The sequence below is a fragment of the Dromiciops gliroides genome, chromosome 5, assembly GCF_019393635.1.
Source record: "Dromiciops gliroides isolate mDroGli1 chromosome 5, mDroGli1.pri, whole genome shotgun sequence".
NCBI lineage: Eukaryota > Metazoa > Chordata > Mammalia > Microbiotheria > Microbiotheriidae > Dromiciops > Dromiciops gliroides.
Window position 1 is genome coordinate 235548020 of NC_057865.1, and position 21806 is coordinate 235569825.

At 38.5% G+C, this 21806-nt stretch overlaps 2 protein-coding genes across 2 annotated transcripts in view; one reads left to right on the forward strand and one right to left on the reverse strand.

The window, feature by feature from the left end:
- WIF1 (WNT inhibitory factor 1) overlaps positions 1-21806 on the reverse strand; it is a 106591-nt gene that overhangs the window by 15501 nt on the left and 69284 nt on the right. The window contains exons 4-7 of the mRNA XM_043968011.1: positions 20206-20346; positions 12047-12142; positions 10323-10418; positions 4009-4104 (exon numbers count right to left, since the gene is read on the reverse strand). Of these exons, the coding sequence (XP_043823946.1) occupies positions 4009-4104; positions 10323-10418; positions 12047-12142; positions 20206-20346 (429 nt within the window). The remainder of the gene's footprint in view (positions 1-4008; positions 4105-10322; positions 10419-12046; positions 12143-20205; positions 20347-21806) is intronic.
- LOC122729258 (protein mago nashi homolog) lies at positions 5302-5751 on the forward strand. Its single transcript, XM_043968012.1, has one exon. The coding sequence runs from the start codon at positions 5311-5313 to the stop codon at positions 5749-5751; it is 441 nt and encodes a 146-aa protein (XP_043823947.1). The 5' UTR covers positions 5302-5310.

A 21806-nucleotide genomic window follows, 5' to 3' on the forward strand; every position in this document is an offset into this window, starting at 1 on the left:
GTGAATTACTAACAAAAATTCAAAGAATATGAGCTGCTTTAGCAACTAATTCAATTTGTCTATGGCCGATATCCCAGTTAGAATGAAGGTCAAAGGTTCCAGCCCTCCATGAGAGATGGGTTTCTCTCTATTTTAGTGGCCACAAACTATGTATCATTTGTCTAAGAAATGCCCACTATTCATGAAAGGCACTTGGTAAGAAAATGGGGGAAGGATCTGGGCAACGGCCTACCAAGAACAAGTCTGTCATTTGATTTTGTACGTAAAGGTCAATAAATGAATTAGTTGGCAACCTAGAAACTATAGGCTCACTACAAAAAGTCATAAGAATTCAATTCAACAAACATTTATAGGCTCAGGAAGACCTAGGACCATTAACTGGCAGTGGGGGATGGGGTGGGGATCACAAGCACTTCTCAATGCCCCTAAGCAGGTTGACCGCAGGATAAAAAAAGAAGGGAGCCAATTCTAAAGAGGTACACTATTCCACAGGGATGGTAGTTATGGGAGGAGGATAGATGCCAATGGGGAACAGCATGGGTGGCCATCTTCTTCCCTTCTATTGTCTCCAGCACCGCAGGCAGGCTAGCGGTTTTGCATTCAGCAGAATGAATGTGCTATGACCACAGGCCTCAAAGCCACCCAGGTCTCAAACTTACAGTTTTAAGCTATTCAAAGTTTAAAACTACACTAAGACTTTTGGAACACCCTCTAGTACTTTATACAAAGAGCTGATGTGATATAAATAGGAGACTGCCCCCTATCTGTGGGGCAAGACAGGACACTTGGTCTACACCACTGAACTCAGAGTACTTGATGAATTGCCTAACAAGGAATAAGGAATGAGGGGAAACTTAACTCTAACTGTGCCATAAGGAGTAATGTCCAATCTCCAGGTCACTGGGGGCTCAAGACACATCAGGCAAATCAATTTTCATCAGATAACAATGAGATGCTGATTTGCATTGGTGAAGGGAAGTTTACACTCTAAGAGTTCATTATACCAATGAAATTACAGATCTGGACCAAAAAAACCCCAAACATATTTACTAAGCACTTACTGTGTGCAAGATATTGTCTGTCAAGGGATCTCCTGAACTTGTCTTTTTGAGTTGCCATATTCCCCAGAAACACTAGGCACTGGAGATACAAAGACACAATTATAACCATTCCTGGCTTCAAGGAGATGATATTCAATTGAGGACCTTAATAGGTACAAAAGCAAATATAAGACAAAAGTTGAGAGTGATGGGGGCAAATAAAAGATTGCTGATGAAGAGAGTGGCAAAAGCTGGAGGTGTTCAAGGAAGGGTTTCACAAAGAAGGTGGAAGCTAAGATTAAGAAAGAAAAGTTTTTATAAGGAATATAAGAACTCCAGTGGACAAGTGATCTGTTAAGTTGGCCTGGAATTTGGGTAATAACATTCACGCACCACAGCTTCTCTGTTCACTAAGTCATACAAGAGATCCTTTACCTAGATATCAATATGGGGGAACAAGATGACTCCTGATCTTGTATAAGACCTTCATTTGGGTAGAGTTTTCTGCTTTAAGAGAGTCTAATGATTGATCCACTCTGGAACCCTTTTAAAATGTGTTTTTAGGTTGAAGTTGATCAATGCTTTTTCCTTTGAACCCAGCTCAGGTATACCATGTCTACCATGAAGGCTTTCTTTCTTTCTTTCTTTCTTTCTTTCTTTCTTTCTTTCTTTCTTTCTTTCTTTCTTTCTTTCTTTCTTTCTTTCTTTCTTTCTTTCTTTCTTTCTTTCTTTCTTCCTTCCTTTCTTTCTTCCTTTCTTTCTGTCTGTCTTTTTTGTGAGGCAATTAGGGTTAAGTGACTTGTCCAGGGTCACACAGCTAGTAAGTGTCAAGTATCTGAGCCTGGATTTGAACTCAGGTCCTCCTGAGTCCAGGGCCAGTGCTCTATCCACTGCACCACCTAGCTGCCCCTCCATGAAGGCTTTCTTGATTGCTACCAGCAGAAAGTGATCTCTCGCTTCTCAGAATTCTTATGATTACTTGGAACCTGGGCTTCTCTGAGCATACGCAATTCTAACATAGAAACATCCCTGAGGGGCCTTTTGAACATTTCCAGTTTACCTAACAGGGTGCCCTTTCCCCTTACCTTATGGGTAGCCTTCTTTGATTGGCTGCTGTGTCTTTAAAACTGGCTGAGTAGGGCAGCTAGGTGGCATAGTGCATAGAGCACCGGCCCTGGACTCAGGAGGACCTGAGTTCAAATGTGGCCTCAGACACTTGACACTTACTAGCTGTGTGACCCTAGGCAAGTCACTTAACCCCAACTGCCTCAGTAAAAACAAAAAACCAAAAACCAAAACTGGCTGAGCTATGGACCCTTTGTCCCCTTTTCCATGGCTTTTTTCCACAACCCTCTTTCTGTTGCAATCAGCATAGATACCATGAATTGAATGAGTGAGGGTGGATGGACTTACCATCCTCCTCCCCCCTTCTTATACCCTGGCTAGGGGGAAATGAGCCCGGGGGCGGTTGTTTCAGTTCTGTGTTGTTTGTCCTTAGTTTCAGATACAGATTGCAGATGGTCCCTGCGGCTACCTGGGAATCAAGATGTCAGGGTGCCTGCAGCTCCAGCTTGGGGGCATTTCAGACTTGGAACTGGGAATGTACTTTATGGGAACCTTACTAAGGTAAGTAACCTCATCCCCTTCCCCTCCCTGGAGACTGAAGCACACCTCCCATGTATCAGGGAAGTAAGTTTGTAGATTCCTGACTATGCCTTTTGCAGTAAATATTCTCACATAAAAGGTCCTGCTTTTGCTGTTTTGTCTAAACCCTTTCCTTTGTTCACTTTTCACAAAACATTGTGGATAGGGCAGCTAGATGGCACAGTGGATAAAGCACAGACCCTGGATTCACGAGAACCTGAGTTCAAATCCGGCCTCAGACACTTAACACTCACTAGCTGTGTGACCCTGGGCAAGTCACTTAACCCTCATTGCCCTCAAAAATTAAAAAAAAAACCCAAAAAACATTGTGGATAGAAGGCTGGATCTCTAAAGAGATATGTTTGAATTCTACCACCAGCATTTACCACTTGCTTCTGTATCTGACCTCTCAGAACCTCAGTTTCCCCAGAAAGAATAAATGAGAATAATACTTGCACTACCCACAGGTATTAGATAACTGTGTGTGTATACACACATATATACATATACACATACATATATATGATAAAACTCTATCATCTATCTATCTATCATCTATCTATAAACTGTATACATATGGCTAGTGACTCTAAGCTCCTTGAGGTCAGTGCCTGTCTTATTTCATTGTTGTATCCCCAGGACCTACAACAGTCCCTTGTCATACATAATTCAATGTTTCAAGTCTTTATGATTTCATCTACATGAGACCATATTCTACCAACACAACCTCTGAATACCTTTGTAGGAAGTCTTTGTGGGTTATCTTAGTGTAAAACATCCATTACCATAGGGTCAATACAATACAATAGGGTCCTCTGATTCTTGGTTGAGAGATATACTGTCCAAATTGAACCAATGTTTTGATTCATTGACATAGCCTTCAAGAACCCAAGGTCATTTCCATGCTACTATGATCAGTTGTTTTTCAGTCCTATCTGACTCTTTGTGATTCTATCTGGGGTTTTCTTGGCAGAGATACTGTAGTGGCTTGCCATTTCCTTCTCCAGCTCATTTGACAGATGAAGAAACTGAGACAAACAGGGTTAAGTGACTTGCCCAGGGTCACACAGCTAGTAAGTTTCTGAGGACAGATGTGAACTCAGGAAGATGAGTCTTCCTGACTCCAGACTGGGCACACTATTCATTGAGCCACCTAGCTTCCCATGCTGCCATGAGGCAGGGCTAATTTGGGATGATAGTGTGGCACTTTGTACAGAACTGATAATTTTAAAGAATTAAATGTAAAGGCATCCCCACAGATCCTTCCAACCCTGAAATTCTGTGGTGGTATAAAATAATGGAACACAGAACATCAAGTACTCACTTATCTCACATTGGTCTCCCTCCAGTCCTGGTGGACAAACACATTTTCCTAAGTAAAAGCAAGTTCCTCCATTGAAGCAGGTTGTTGAACAGTTGGCTAAAAAATAACAAGAGGAAAAAAAAAGATAACAAGAGGGTATTGCATCAGACATTGAGCTTAAACCAGTGGCCTCAAACTCAATTAGAAACCAATCCTTGCTGGTCACATATCGACTTAGAAAACCACAAATTAACATTATCTCTATTGTATTTTATTTTTATTTATTTTGTTCAGCACTTCCTAATTACATTTTCATCTGGTTCAGCTGCACAATTGAGGGCATTTCTGTCTTAAATTTAAGAGAAATATGATTTTTTGAAGGTATTGTTCATTCTTGAGATGTTTATCTGAACAGCTGAAATTGGCTCGCTATTTTCATATGGAAACATATCCCCCCTTTTGGGTCAATATTTATATTAGAAACTGCATGAAATAACTCTATCTCTTCAATTTGGTGATTAGGAGTGACCAGCCGCATATTTGTTGGCCAGAGTGTGGCACAGGAGAATGTGAGCAAAGGATTTGGAATTGGGAATCCTTGATAGACTACTAACTACCTATGTGATCCCTTGGCATATCACTTACATATTCTAAGCCTCTGTTTTCTCATTTATTAAATGGATCACAGAGTGAAGCAGTTGGAGTCAGAAGACCTGGGTTCAAATTCTGACACTACTACATACTACTTGTGTAACCCTGGATAAATAACGGTATCTCTCTTGGCCTTGGTTACTTATCTATAAAATGAGGCAACTGGATGTAAGATTTGAAGTCAGAGGGCCTGGGTTTAAGTCCCCCAACTACTAGTTACTTCTGGTGTGAGCTTGGGTAAGTCAGTTAACTTCTCTGAATTTCAGTCCATCAGCTGGAAAATGCAGGGGTTAGATTAAATGGATTCTAAGGTGCTTGTGGGTCTAAATCTTAAGATCCTAGACTAAGTGATTGATCTCTGAAACCCCAGGCCCTAATCATAGAAAGTAAAAAGCCAATTACTAGGTGTTTAACTGAAAAAATATGGCTGTGCCTCAGGGATCCCTTTATGAAGTGTGAACAAGTCTCTTGAGTGAATTAGAAAGAAAGCAATGACATTGGCCAAAGAATGTCTAGCCACGCCCCAAAGCCACCCTTAAAAGGCAGTGGAGCGGTCAGTGCCGGGCATCCGGCAGCCTAGGCAAAGCCGAGCCTGTCGGATTAGTAGAGACGGGTGTGCAGCCGCTTGTTCCTCCGCGCGTCCCATAGATTCTGGCCCGGCTTGTCTCGGCCATGGCCAGCGACTTCTACCTGCGCTACTATGTGGGCCACAAGGGCAAGTTCGGCCACGAGTTCCTCGAGTTCGAGTTTCGGCCGGATGGAAAACTGCGGTACGCCAACAACAGCAATTACAAAAATGACGTCATGATCAGAAAAGAGGTTTACGTCCATAAGAGTGTGATGGAGGAATTGAAGAGAATCATTGACGACAGTGAGATTACAAAAGAAGATGATGCTTTGTGGCCTCCGCCTGACAGGGTGGGACGGCAGGAACTTGAAATTGTGATTGGAGATGAACACATTTCTTTTACTACATCCAAAATCGGCTCCCTTATTGATGTGAACCAGTCCAAGGATCCCGAAGGTTTTCGAGTCTTTTATTACCTGGTCCAGGACCTGAAGTGTTTAGTCTTCAGTCTTATCGGTTTGCATTTCAAGATCAAGCCCATCTAGGCTGCAGGGATGGCATTTTTCATTCCCACTGTCAGAACACTTTTGTGTAAGCTAGGAAAATATTTTTATATGCGGTGGAAGTGATTGTCTTTAATAAATATTCAGGTGAATCCAAAAAAAAAAAAAAAAAGAGCGGTGCATTTTGTGATGAAGGCAGTTTTAGTAAATTCAGGAGAACACAGTTCCCAATGAGTTGTGTAGATTCGTGGAGTATGCATGGAGCTGAATGGGGCTGAGAGATATAGGGAGTTGGAAGCACAAAAATATGGGAAGAGGTGGCAGGGGGCTGGGCCTTGGAAAATGGAAGCTGTTTGGGCCAATTGGGTACAAAATGTTGGGACAGATACTGTGTCATTATATGCACTACAGACTAAAAGTAGTCATTCTGTATGTCCTCTCTACCCTTGAAGGCTTTCCCCTTCAGACACGGGACACTCTGTTTACTTTTCTTTGTTTTAAATGTTTACTTTATGTTCATAAACTTTATGAACTACAGACATTTGCCAGTCTAGGCATATTTATTGGAAATATGGTTGGAAGGCAACAATTAAGGGGAAACATCCTCAGGGAAAAGAGAGATAGAGATGTTTTGCCAGAATGCCCTCTATGAATGGGGGCTCAGAGCTAAAAACAAAACAAATACTTTCTTCTCTCAAATTTTTGGGGTTTTTGTTGACACAACCTCCCATAGCAGAGAAAGAATGTTTGTACTAAGGAAAAACATCTAGGTAATGAGTTAATAGTGGTAAGATTAAAAAAAAAAGACCATGTATAAAATGAAGTTAGTTTAGTGGGAGAATCAGGACCAATCAGATTCTATCTTTGAATACTGACTTTATTTTTCTGTCACATGCGTGCTTCTCCATTTTGTTGCTTTTCTATTATTGATCCATGGGAAACTAGATTGTATAAGCTGTCTATTGTTTCTTTCATGCAGGTGGATGTAATTAATCAACATCTTTTCATTTTATGAATACAGGACCCCCAAAACTACTCACCCCACCCCCTGAAACTGGACCAAAACTTACTCTTTCCCCCTCCTAACTTGGAAAGCCCCATAGCTTTCCTTTAATTAGAAATTAGATTACCTAATTGTATATTCTGGTTAATTGTTTTTGTTATGATTAATTGGACTTTTTGATTTTATTTGATTGGGGGGGTTTAAAATCTGCTTTACTCTGTATTCAAGGTCTTTGGATTAACTGGGGAACCACTGACCTATTCTTTTGTATGCCTAGCTAATAAATCATCTGTCCTTGGATTGTTTCATTAGTTATTATTAATTACCTCTTACAATAGAAGGGTGAGTGTGAATAAGAGTGACTAAATTACTCTGCCCACCACAGCATCCCATTCCTGTTACACTCTGATTGCATTAACTTCAAGGCCCCATTCTACTTCTAACACTATATTCCTATAGGGTTTTTTTTGGGGGGGGGTTTGGGGGAGGTGGTGTGGAAGTCACAATTCCTCCCAGTAGACGTGAATATTTTAGCAAAATGGGGATTGGTATGAGGAGAAATAAAAGCACATAATTTTATTTTTTAAATTGTTATTTATTTTATTATTATTTATCATTATTTTTTTATCATCCAAAGTTTTACCAGAAGCCTTAGTATCATGTATCAAATATCCTGAATGACAGTGCATACAATGACAAATTATGATGTGGTGTGGAAGAAGAAGGAGTAGGAAATTAGGCAAACTGTAAGAAAATAATGGGCTTTTGCCAACGCCCAAAGGCACTAGATTGATTTGGACTGATTGGATTGACTGAGAGTGATTGATTTAGCTGATTAATCCACTTAAAGTTAATTCAATGGAAGCCACACCTGCCTGACTCTGAAGAGGGTATTGTTCTCAGAAACTGTGAACTCTGACCTCAACACAAGACCACCCTCAAGTCCAGTGAACCAATGGATTTGGGTGATGATAGCTAATTAGCTAAAAGGAGGGTGTAAGGACTGCTTCTTTCAGGGACACAGGAAGAGCTTCTTCTCTCAATTGGTCTCTCAGACAAATTCGTGGTGGAAGACTTGGGAAAAGAACCAGGCCAGGCTGAACTCTTACCTCTCCTATAGGGTGGATAGGTTTCTTAACTTTCTGAACTCCATGCCTAAAACTGATGCTAAAGCTTCTAATTTATAAGTAAACCCTAGCTAATTTTCCCTACACTTGGGACAGAAATAGACCACCATACATTTAATTTTATAGAGCACCTACTATGTACCAGGAGCTATGCCATGAGCTTTTTTTTTTTTTTTTTGGTGAGGCAATTAGGGTTAAGTGACTTGCCCAGGGTCACACAGCTAGTAAGTGTTAAGTGTCTGAGGCCAGATTTGAATTCAGGTCCTTCTGAATCCAGGGCTGGTTCTCTATCCACTTCGCCACCTAGCTGCCCCCATACATTTAACTTTAAACATCACAATACTAAGGTAAGATTAATGAAACTCGATTAAAAGAGACACATGTTTGGGGACCTGAAAGATGTGTCGGGGGAAACAGGTTGTTTGAATGAAACAGGAGACATGGTACCATCCATTTGAACTTGATGAAGAGAATATCTTGGATGAAGGAGAGAGTTTTAAGGAGGTACAAAACATGATGAAAGTACTTGGAGGAAATGGAACAATTTTTTCAGGAGCTGCTCCTCCCCCTCTGCCACCCCCCAGGCTTTTTGAATCACAAAAGCCCCTTTTGTTTGAGGAGATGAAGAATAACATTTTGTTTTTTAATGTTCCCAGCTTTCTAGACGGGCCAAGTGGAATTTCACAAGATTTTCCAAAGAACAGTCTAATGTGAGCTAAAAGCAAAGCAGGAAAATCTCCCATCCAAGAGGTGAGATGTTCCAAAAAAGTGAATGTACTGCATTTCTGTGGTAGGTATCCCTTCAATAATGCCTGAGCATCACTGAAGGCTGAAAGATAGAAGGAAAAACATGTGCACAATAAAAAATTGAGTTGATTGTCTTTTGGCCTAACCAAACCAATAAAATCCCATTTATATGAAAAAGTTGCCAAGATATATGGCTTTTAGTAATATGGTTTTGGAAGATAGAGGAAGATCTGAATGTATGAGTCCCAAAATTTCATTTCATGCCACTGAAGAAAATAATACTGAAAAGGTCTTTCCTCTGTTATATGGGATTTTGAAAACATTAAATGGCAGGAGTCACCATTTAAGACATGCCAGATTGCAATTGTCCAGATGCAAGGTGATGTGGGACTATACCAAGATGGCAGCTATGTGGATGGAGAGAAGGGGGCATATACAAGAGACGCTGTTGTTGTTCTTTGTCCTTTGTTCTTGAAGATGACCATGACAGTGGGCAGCTAGATGGCGCAGTGGTTAAGCACTGGCCCTGGATGCAGAAGTACCTGAGTTCAAATCCGGCCTCAGACACTTAACACTTACTAGCTGTGTGACCCTGGGCAAGTCACTTAACCCCCATTGCCTGCAAAAAAACAAACAAACAAACAAAAAAAGAGGACCAGGACAGATATCATGACTTTCAATGGATTGGATTTAAGTGAGGGAGGGCTGTGCTGTCACCAACCTCAATTTCTCCTCCAGAGCCATCTGGGTCCAGTGGCAAGGTATAGTATCAGGATGACTGAATGTTTAAGGCAATTGGGGTTAAGTGACTTGCCCAGGCTTGCACAGCTAGTAAGTGTCTGAGGTCAGATTTGAATTCAGGTCCTCTCAATTTCAGGGCCAGTGCTCTATCCATTAACTGCCCTACAAGAGATGCTATGAAGGTAAAAATGACAAGACTTGGCAAAATATTGGATATGTGGGATGGATGAGAATAAAGAGTCAAGGCAAGAGTGTCATCAAGATCCATGAGCACGAGGGGGCAGCTGGGTGGTGCAGTGGATAAAGCACTGGATTCAGGAGGACCTGAGTTCAAATCCGACCTTAGACATTTGACACTAGGTGTGTGACCATGGGCAAGTCACTTAACCCTCATTTCCCCACCCCCCCCCCAAAAAAATAGTGAGCACGGGTGACTGGAAAAATTACTTTCATCAATAACAGGAAAGTTTAGAAGAAGGACAGGTTGGGGGTAAGGAGGGGGAGAGAAGGAGAATGTTTTGGACATAGTGATTTTGAGATGCATAGAAATCAATTTGAGATGTCTAAAAGGCAATTGCTGATATAAGACTAGAGCTCAGGAGAGAGCCCAGGGCTTCATATCAAGATAGGGGTAATTTGAGAAGTGGATTCAGTATGATAATTGGGAACTGATAAGATCAGCAAATGAGATAGGATAAAGGAAAAAGAGAAGAGGGACCACGGCAGAGCCATAAGGGATACTTCGATTTAGTAAAAATGACATGGATGAAAAACTAGCCTAAAAGGAATTTAAGAACGAGACAAGTTGCCCCATGTACCCAAGCTGTTAACCTCTTCTAGGATAATGTCTAAACGACATGCAAATGTGGCCTCTTAGTATGAGGATCAATGAAAAGAGGTTTTTCAAAGAGACTAATTAAAAACAAACAAACAACTAGATCACTTAATAAATATGAAGTCCTCTATGGCTATTCTAAAACAATAATTTGCATTACCTTTCTCACAGTTGACACCATAGAATCCAGGTGGGCAGATACACAAGCCGGGAGTAACACAAAGCCCACCATTCATGCATCGTGGGGTGCAGAGTGCTAATTGAAAGAAAGAATCATGATTAAAGGCAAATAAGATTTGGGAGTTTTACCATTTTGCATAGGCCTTTCCATTTGTTATGACCCTAAGAGTTTTGCTCCCCAAAGAGTCAAGTAGGCTGCAATTTGATGGAATCTTGGTAGGAGAAATTATGTTATTGATGTTATCTCCATCAATTTTAAAGGAGAGAATTCTGAGATCTTTCCATTAGAACTGCTTGATCACAGAATCTGACAGATATTGGGAGCTTAATAAAATGCTCGTGGCCATGAGTTGGACCCATATCATTCTTCCTCCATTATTTCTATAATCTTTACTGTAAACACCCGTTATCCTTCCTAAATTAAAATACCAGGAAGAAGAATACAAAATTTTCTTACTTAATGTTTTTAATGATGAAAAGGTTTCCTTTGGCCACATGAGTCCTTAATAATTAAACATTTGTAATGATCAGTATTATTTCTAGGTTGTTTTTTTTTTTTTTTTGGACCACACCTGTGATTTCAATGGCTTTTTGGAATTCCCAATGAGAACACTCTCTCTATCAAAAGAAATAGGAAGGACAGTTAGGTGGTGCAGTAGAAAGAAGTCAGGAGGACCTGAGTTCAAATCCAGCCTCAGACACTTACTAGTTGTGCAGGTCATTTAACCCTAATTACCTCCAAAAGAAAGAAGGAAGAAAGAAAGGAAAATAATAGGCACCTTCCCCACAACTGAAAGTCTTAGGAAATTTCCTGGGACACTAGGAAGTTCAATGACTTGCCCAAGGTCACATAGTATCAGCATCAGGACTTGAAAACACATCTTTCTGATGTGGTGTTGGGTTTTTTTTTCTTAGAAGAGCCTTTAAACAAACCATTTGTTCCCAAAGGTGGAATTCTTATGAAATATTGGATGGTTTTTTTCAGCTCTTAGACTCATAACCATTTTATGATACATAGTTAGACTAGATATTGATGACTAGAGCTACTTTTGAAAATCTGGAAATGAGCATTTTTGAATACATTTGACTTGGTTGCTGAATGGCTTTTTAAAGTTTCACAAGATAGAAGAAAGTCCCACACATATTATATGGCCTCATGAGCTTATCCTGAAGTAGTTAGGTGCTTCAATGATGGCATTTGGGAACAAACCGTTAATGTCTTCCAGTTTCACCAATATACAAGTGACTGAAGAAGTCAGCAGTTGTAGCTCTGTAGTCCCTCATAGACTTTTTTTTTTTTAGTGAGGCAATTGGGGTTAAGTGACTTGCCCAGGGTCACACAGCTAGTAAGTGTTAAGTGTCTGAGGCCAGATTTGAACTCGGGTACTCCTGACTCCAGGGCCGGTGCTCTATCCACTGCACCACCTAGCTGCCCCCCTCATAGACTTTTTGTAATTTTCTGAGATTTCACTAATGCACACCGAAGTGATTGCCATAAAGTGACTTAAAACAAGAGAATTTATGTTTATGATATCTCTGGGTCTCTGTTTCCATACAACAATGTCACGGACAAGTTACATGAAGGAAAAAAAGTAGGTAAATGAATTGACAGAGCTTTATTAAATGCCTGCCCAGTGCCAGGCACTGTACTCTTGCCACAGGAATATCAAGGCAAAAAAACAGTGAGATAGTGATCCTCCCTACCTTTCTCACAGTGAGGCCCATAGAATCCATCAGTACATTTGCAGACGCGTCTTTCGTTACAGAAACCTCCATTTCTGCATCCTCCTGGGCATTCAGCTTGAGAAAACAACAATAATTCTAATATTAGTATTCTGGATACATTAAAAAGTTAGGTGACTCATATCCAATATGAAAACAATGTGAAGCTATTATTTTCTAATTTATATCAATATTAATAATCTATTTGACAATGATGTATCTTGGTTTTTCTGTATCTTTGCTTGAGACCCTCATTCTTCCCACCCACTCCCATTCTCCATTTCACACAAGCTTCTCCTTCAATATATGAAACATCACCCATTCTAACTTATGTTGGAAAATGGAACAAGAAAGGAAGAAAGGAATAGGATGAACCCTTCAGCATCCCAAACAGGGCTCCTTTTAAAAAGGCTGGATTGAATTACATGGTTCCAAGATGTAAATATTCACATTTGGAGGCTGGAATGACATTTCAATTTCAAATTCCATTCATTTCCTTGTACAAATATTAACAGAAACAGGCATTCACTTTATTTAACTAAAACTTTTTATATTTTTTATAATACAATTGACTTTTTTTGCATCTAGCAATCTACTTGATAGTTGGGGAAGAAGCCAAAGGAGGGGGGAAAATTTCATTAATATACTTCAGTTTCTTTGTCAACCTTCTATTCATCCGATGCAATAATAAATCAATCAGCAAGCATTTATTTTGTTTGGTTTTTTTTTTGCGAGGCAGTGTGAGTTAAGTGACTTGCCCAGGGTCACACAGCTAGTAAGTGTCAAGCGTCTGAGGCTGGATTTGAACTCAGGTCCTCCTGACTCCAGGGCTGGCACTTTATCCACTGCGCCACCTAGCTGCCCAACAAACATTTATCAAATCACTTACTTTATGTCAGGCATTGTGCTGAGCATTAGGAATAAAAATACAAATATGAGATAGTCCCTGCCTTCAAGGAGTTTACCTGCCTGGTGAAGAGCTATGGGAAGTATAGCATCAGCTTCAACAGCCCCTCCCATAGAGACTCTGGATACTTTGCCTGTGGCTTTAAGAAAGAATAAAATCATGTGGAGTTACTATTTAAATGTTTTCTGTGAGGAGTTGGTCTGAAGAGTATGTCAGTTTAATTGTGATTCTATAGTCTATTTCAGTTGTGATGGCTGGAGAGAGACTGGGTGAGGCACCACCATAAAGAACTAAGAGAACTTCTTTCCTGAGCCACTCTTGTCTTGTGAAGAAACATAATAAAGAGAATTTTTAAAAATCACTTTGGCTACTATCCTGAGAGAACTGAATTGGGAGAATTATGTTTCTATAATTAAGAAGTTGACAGTAGCAAGGATGGTTAGAGTTGACTCTGACTCTGATTTTATTCCTAGCTACTAAGTTATAAATAAATATTTTTCTTTATTGTTTGATATATTGTTTGTATAGCCAATAATTTTAAAGTTTAAGATAAGGAGATGGAGGTTAATATATGCATACATGAATATATCAGATATATACATTAACAAACATGCATACACATATTGTATATATGTGGATAGATGCAGAGATAAATGAAAACATGGGAAAAGAGGTTTCTTCCATTTATTTAATAATAGTTAATAAACTGGGTTGGTAGCTCAGAAATAAATGATTAATTAATGATGGATATTTTGCCAGTCTAATAACTCATGAGGACATATCTGAACATGCTCCTTGATTTCCTTACAACCTGAATAAAGAATGAATAAAATAACAAGTCAAGTAGCAGATAGAAAGGGGGTACTCTTATTCCTAATTCTTTTTCAACCACTAATTGAAGTCAACATTTTTTAATAACTGCTACAGAATACCTTATTTCACACAAATAAGAAGTTACAAACACTAGTTAAATGTATATGATTTTTTTTTTTTTTTTTGCGGGACAAGGAGGGTTAAGTGACTTGCCCAGGGTCACACAGCTAGTAAGTGTCAAGTGTCTGAGTTTGGATTTGAACTCAGGTTCTCCTGAATCCAGAGTCAGTGCTTTATCCACTGCGCGACCTCACTGCCCCCAAATGTGTATGATTTTGTTTGATAAGCCAAAGAATTCTTTATTTATCCATAGCCAAAATATCTAAAGATTTTCTGTTTCTCACACTTGTTTCAAGGAACTATCCCAAAACAAGTCTATGGACTACTCTTTGAAATAGAATAAGACCTAATGTAAATTAGTTGAAGGAACCAGAATGTTTAGTTTAAGAGGACTCAGGGGAGATATTATAGCTATCTTTATTTATCTGAAGGATTATCGTATGCAAGAGGGAGCAGACTAATTTTATTTGGCCCCAAAGGGCAGAAATAAAGACAATTTAGTTGCCAAAAAAATAAAATCAAATTTAGGCTTAATGTCAGAGAAAACTTCCTAATAATTAAAGTCGTTCAAATGTGGATTGGTCTGCTGTGAGAGGTGATACCTTCTCCTTCCTTGTAACTCTTCAAGCGGACTCTGGATGACAACTCGTTGCATAGGGTAGAGTGGAGGGGAATTCTTTAGACTTCCAACTCTCAAATTTTGTGATCCTGTATTTTTCTGCAAATTTTTCATTATTTTGCATGGCAAATGGGTTCCTTATTCATTCATATTTAGAAATATCAAAGACTTAAAAATAAAATGATCAAATTACTTCTGAAATGATTTATAAATCTTCCTTTATTGACTTTTATTTCATTTGCAGGCCAAGTATTTAAAAGATTATAAAACATATGAAAATATTATTTTGCAAAATTATTATCTACAGCTCTAACTTGTTCCACAAAAGACTACTGCTTTATCTTTTTGGATCTGAATATCGATTTAAGGGAGTTATTAATTTATTTAGATAAGTCAGTTTTTTAAAAAGTTCAACAAATCTACAACTTTGAGGAGGAAATTTCTGCTATAAAGTGAACATGATTCATTGTCATTAATACCTCTAAGAAACTTCAAAGTGCTTTGGCTCAAGAAAGCCAGTATGCTTGGAAATAATACAGAAATGCTCTGTGCCCTAGCTGGCCCTATAGTGTTACACAATTTTGTATAGAACCCTCTTTTTAATAGACTTTTAAAAAATAAAGTTGATTACCCTTTAAAAAATTGAACACCGCATGCCTTTTTGACTGTATTTATCAATACAAATGGTTTTCTATGAAGCATATATGTCTGTATTGCATAAAGGACCATATGTTTATAAAGCTGTATTTCATCCTGGTATTAATTGAACTCCATCAGAGAAGAGTCTAATTTGATTCTCCCACAATATGTAATTTTCATTAAAAAATAAATTACATTGAAACCATATCTTGATTTGTCATTGCCATCAATAAGCTTACAAAAGTAATAAATCGTTCTCCTAACATCAGTTTCTACAATATATCGTGCCTAAATAATCAAATAAGCATCTTTTAACTCCATCTGTTGCTTCAACCATTTGCAATGAAAATGGAATATTTTAGTTTCTCAATTAATTGATCATAAAGGTTTTTAGACATATAGGCAATTCTCTTTCACACCATATTACAAGTGCAAGCTGCTTTGCACTTGTTTTGAGAAGCATTATTATTTAATAGATGCAAACAATGCTAATGTGTTTCTCTTATCAAAACGAGGCTTTTTACACTTCATACTATAAGAAACTTTGATCATTCAAGCAGTCCTTTTGACATTATCGGCATAGATCTTGAAAAAGTTTGCTTTTGCAAAAGAAGAGGTGCTGGTTTTTTTCTAGGAAAATTATAGTTTCTTGCTAACACATTCTCTGTACATACTTTCAAAATATGATTTGAATTCATTAGGTTTTGTGCTATCTGCAGCAAAAGCATTCATGCAAAGGAAATGGTTTTTCCTCTTCATTAATAATAGTATTTTTGAATCCCAATATTAATTATAATAGATCACTTTTTTATTTGGGCTTTTAAATTCATGTTTATTTCTGCTATTTAAACTATTTTTATTATCTTTGTATTATTTTTAGTCACTAGTAGGCTTTTCCTTCAAACTGGGTATTTATCTATCATAAAGGAATTTTATTTCACTTTTTAAAAATGATAGACCATAGGGGCAGCTAGGTAGCACAGTGGATAAAGCATCGGCCCTGGATTCAGGAGGACCTGAGTTCAAATCCAGCCTCAGACACTTGACACTTACTAGCTGTGTGATCCTGGGCAAGTCACTTAACCTTCATTGCCCTGGGGGGGAAATTGAATTTAAATTTACTTGTTGAAAATTCCAAACAATTCTAAGTACTCATTCTCAAATTATTTCAATTTTTTAAAAAGTTGCTGGTATTTTTTTAAAAAATCACTTTTTATATTGTACTAAAAATGCTCTTAAGAAAAATGGCAGATATTGTGGTACCTTTTAATTTACACAGAAAGATTGTTAAATGTTGAATTTATTCATCTACTGTCAAAATGCAGCAAGCGATTCGATACTACAAAATCATTTACATCATGAGGGAGCCACAAACTGACAAGGACACACTCAAATTTGTCATGTCCCAATTCACATTTCCTTCATCCACGCCTATGATATTAAGTAGTTTTTGCACTGGAGTCACCATAAGTTGGAGTGAATTTGCCCTGTTAGACTTGCCCTTGTTGATTTGGATTTAAACTTTGTTTTTACTTTTTAAAAAATGGATATATTTATATGGGAGTTGTATTTATGAAAGAGTCGTATTTATATGGGACTTGTATTTAAAAATAGCCAATGATTTAGCCTGTTGGTTTGAACTTCCCTTAGAGAGTCTCATGCCCATCATTTCTCCCCTGCCCCAGAATAATGCTTCACAGTTTGAAAAACTTTGCCTTAACTGAATGTGATTTCACTTTTACATCATTAAAAAAATCCAAATCTATTGTTTTAAAATTGCTTGCTGAATATCATTTGAAAGCTATGCAGTGGTGGAGTGAATAGAAGTCTGAACCTGGAGTCAGAAATAACTGAGTTCAAATCCAGTGTCAGACACTTAGCTCTGTGACCTTGAGCAAATCACTTAACCTCTCTCTGCCTCAGTTTCCTCAACTGTAAAATGGAGATAATAATAGCATCTATCTCCTGGGTTGTTGTAAGGATAAACCGGGATAATATTCGAAAAGCATTTTGAAATCAAAGTACTATATAAATAGTAGTTATTGTTATTATTTTAGCTCTAGTCCTGTACTATCCAAAGTATGTAAATGTAATATAATTTGAGTTTTCATTTGTATTTCAAGAGGTTTTATTCGTAATAAATAATGGAAGGAGAGCTTATCTATAACTAGACTTCTGTCCTCTAAGGGGAAAAACAGATTTCTTTTTATGTTCCATACTGTGGGTCTTTTAGAGGTGGTCAGAAAACAATTGAAAAAGAGGAAACTGGAGGGAGAAGACACGAAATATCATGTTTATGACCACTTAAAACATTATTTTGGAATTTTCCATTAAAAATTGGTTCTGTCTTATTAAGTTGTTTTTAGTCCTGGCACTGTCAACTCCTTTCCAAATAAGAATTCAAATTCTTAAATCCAGAAAAATAAGCTCTCAATCCAAAATTGCAAAAGCCAAACCAAAGTTAAAATTTCATTAAAATCACTAGAAAAATAAAGACTGATTCAGTGGAAAAAGTACTATATTTGAAAGCAAGGGACCTTAGCTGAAATCCTGATGCTGCCATTTACCACATTTGTAATGAGCAAGTCATCTGGCCTCCATGGGCCTCAGCTTTTCTATCTGTAAAATGGGAGGTTTGGGCTAGATAATGTTAGCTTCCTTCAAGTTCTAAATGTATTATTAGCCTATGGAATGCCATTCCAAAGCAACCTTTATGCAGTATGTATATTCTGGGCACTTTTCCCCTTAACCTTCAATTTCCACATTAAAAATAATGGAGCGCGGTGGGGGAAGATAGGTGGTGCAGCAGATAGAGCACTGGCCCTAGAGTCAGGAGGACCTGAGTTCAAATCCAGCCTCAGACACTTGACACTTACTAGCTGTGTGACCCTGGACAAGTCACTTAACCCCAATTACCTAAAAAACAATAATAGAGTGGAAAATGGAAAGGCTTATCAAGATGGTGGTGCTCTGGGTAGGCACTAAGGTGGAGATTCTTAACCTTCTTTATGTAATAGACCCCTTTAACTATGGGGTCAAGCCTATAGACCCCTTCTTAAAATTTTTAAGTTTTAAATTCATAAAACAATATACTCAGTATTATAAAAGAAACCAGTTATATTGAAATATACTTATCTATCATCTTATCTATCAATCTATCCATCATATATCTATCTATATTTGCATATACTTTTTTTATGAGGCAATTGGGGTTAAGTGACTTGCCTAGGGTCACACAGCTAGTAAGTGTCAAGTGTCTGAGGCCAGATTTGAACTCAGGTCCTCTTGAGTCCAGGGCTGGTGCTTTATCCACTACGCCACCCAGCTGGCCCTACATATACTTATATAGACACATATTATTGTTGTTGTTCAGTTGGTCAGTCCTGACCCCATTATGGGGTTTTCTTGACAAAGACCCTGGGGCATTTTGTCATTTCCTTCTCCAGGTCATTTTACAGATGAGAAAACTGAGGCAAACAGGATTAAGTGACTTGCCTAGGATCATACAGTTACTAAGTGTCTGAGGTCAGATTTGAATACTGGTCTTCCTGATTACAGGCACAACTCTCTAATCACTGAGTCACATAGGACATACATAATACATACATACACATTTACAAATCTGTATATACTTACATATACATGTATGATACACATATATATTTATATCTATATACATCTATTTCTATATCTATATTTATCTACTTCTCTGTCTCTCTTTTCCATAGACCTCAGATTACGAACTCCTGCTCTAAGGGTATAATTCCCAACTCCCAATTTTACAAAAACTCAGCATGTTTCTAATTATCCTATGAGGCATCACAAAATTCTCATTGAAAAAAAAATTACAAAGATAAAAGCATGCCATTCGGCCGTTTTAGAGGGGATAGGGAAGAAAAGATCGGAATCAGGAATGTCAGAAAATCCAACAAATGGGGATGGGCTTGCACAGCCCCGAAGACTGGAAATCACTCCTGCAGCAGGAGATGTAGATCAGTGGCCCTCAACATTGTGCATTCCCATACTTCTCCACCCATTCTCACGGCTCCAAGGCCTCTTCTCATCACTGCCCTTGGCCGTCTACCATTTCCACTTCCCTATGGGCTTCCTTTCTTAAAATGTGAGATACAAAATGATGGTTACTCCACACTCATATGGCAATAACCTTACTTTTATCCTTTATTTGGCCACCTCTTTTCTCCTACACTCACACACACACACACACACACAGAGGCACACACAGAGGCACACAATTCCCACATCCAATCAATCTGAGATGCACACTCAGATATTTTCCTCCTTTAGGATGTGGCCTGAGACTCAGGGATGGGTAATGAGTTTTTATTTATGACCCTGTGGTTTCTTTAGTAGGAAGGGGAGAGTGTGATAGAGAGGGAATCCTGGAACTTCTTTCACATCTTGGCTCTCCAGCACTTATTCCCTGTGTGAACCTAGCCATGTCACTTAAACCCCCTAGGTCTCACTCTTCTCATCTGCAAAATGGGGACATTATATTGGAAGATATCAAACGTCTCTTCTGAGTCCACATCTTTGAGAAAGGAATATCTATTTTAGTTTCTCCACCTAGAGATAAAACTCTTGATCCTCCAACATAATAGGGAATGCTTGTGTTCATTGGTCAGGACTGAAAGCAGGTAGGATTTCAATGCATAAAAAAAAAATAAACAAACAACTAAAACTAAATTTTGCCTGGCTAGGTTAATTGGAACTACTTCAGGGTTACATAGCTGTCACATTAATAATCAGAAGAAGAATTTGAACCTAAGTCTTTCTGATTCCAGGTCAGGACTCTATGAAAACATGCTCCTTTTTAGCTAGAACAATGCAAAGCTTTGCAACAACTTAAAAACAACACTACCTTTTTGAAAAAAAAAAAAAAGACCTAGTAGATAATGTAACCAGGTAGCTAAGTAGGTTATTCCACAAATAGAACCAGAATGGGTTATTATACAGTACAGGTTCCCCTTAACCCAGATCACATTCAAGGACCCAGTAGTCTTTACTCAACCCATCAGTGATTACCTTGTTGGCATGTTTTAAAGAAGATGGCATTCTGGGGAGTTTGGAGGATGATGTTCCCTTCAGAGTTCATTACAATCACATTCACTTCAAATGCTGCTACTCCATCTTGTTTTCCAAGACATGGGAATCCTACTTGAACAACTAAAAGAAAAATCAATAAAAATTATGACCATATTAAAAATATCAACCTGATGGGGCGGCTAGATAGCACAGTGGATAAAGCACCGGCCCTGGATTCAGGAGTACCTGAGTTCAAATCCGGCCTCGGACACTTGACACTTACTAGCTGTGTGACCCTGGGCAAGTCACTTAACCCCCATTGCCCTCCCCCAAAAAGAATTAAAAAAAAATATTAACCTGATTCTAGTTCTCTGGAAATCTTGGGATAGAAGATGCAAACTAAAGCAAGAAATGCTCACATTGCATTGAAATGTCATTCATTTGGGTTCTGCTTATTTGAAATCTGCAATAATGCAGTGATAGGCTGGGCTGGTTTTGCTCAGAAAATCAATAGTGAAAACATGGTTGCAGAAAGAATGATTCTTTTCAATGTCATGTTTAGCTTCGAGGCCAGCTCTTGATTCACTTCACTTATGGTGTCAAACTCAAATAGACACAGATCAAAAAACTGTACATAAGGATTTCTACAGGTGGCATATTGGCTTAGAAAACCACATTAACTTTTTTTTTTTTTTTAGTGAGGCAATTGGGGTTAAGTGACTTGCCCACGGTCACACAGCTAGTAAGTGTTAAGTGTCTGAGGCTGGATTTGAACTCAGGTACTCCTGACTCCAGGGCTGGTGCTCTATCCACTGCACCACCTAGCTGCCCCCACATTAACATTATTTATGTTATATTGTGGTTTTAGTTATTTAAAAGTATTTCCCAATAAAATTTTAGTCTGGTTGGTCAGGACTCAGTATCATGGAGGTGACCCAAAGTTTGAATAAGGATGAGAGTACAGGGATTCTTCCCCCCCCCCCCTCAACACACACACATTGGATAGGCTATAGTCCTGAATCATGGAGATTAGAGGAACAGGAAACAAGTATCTGCTAGCTACAGAGCAGGGAGAGTATCAAGTAGTGAAAATTTCAAACTAAATTGTTTGCAAGCTTCTAATTAAACTAATTTTATGAAGGTTCATTGGTCAATGATACTTGGACATATCTTCCTAGCGATTGCTACTTTCACAATGATAGCACACAATGATAGCTGTAAAGGACCTTAGTTTAACATCTTGTCCTAACTCCTGGATGTTTCAACCTTCACGTAAGGCCATATAATACAGAGATAGCTAAGTGGAAGCTAGGTGGTACAGTGGATGAAGTTCTGAGCCTAGAGTAAGGATGACTCATCTTCTTGAGTTCAAATCTGGCATCAGACACTGACTAGCTGTGTGACCCTAGGCAAGTCACTTAACCCCATCTACCCCAGTTCTTCATCTGTAAAATGAGCTGGAGAAGGAAATGGCAAACCACTTCAGTATCTTTGCCAAGAAAACTCCAAATGGGGTTATGAAAAGTTGAACATGACTGAAATGACTGAACAAATTGGGAAAATGAATGAAACCCCAAATCTAGAGTCAGGAAAAATTGAAT

Bases quoted from the DNA above. Each gene is read 5' to 3' on its own strand.
- LOC122729258 (XM_043968012.1), top strand. From the start codon at position 5,311: ATGGCCAGCGACTTCTACCTGCGCTACTATGTGGGCCACAAGGGCAAG.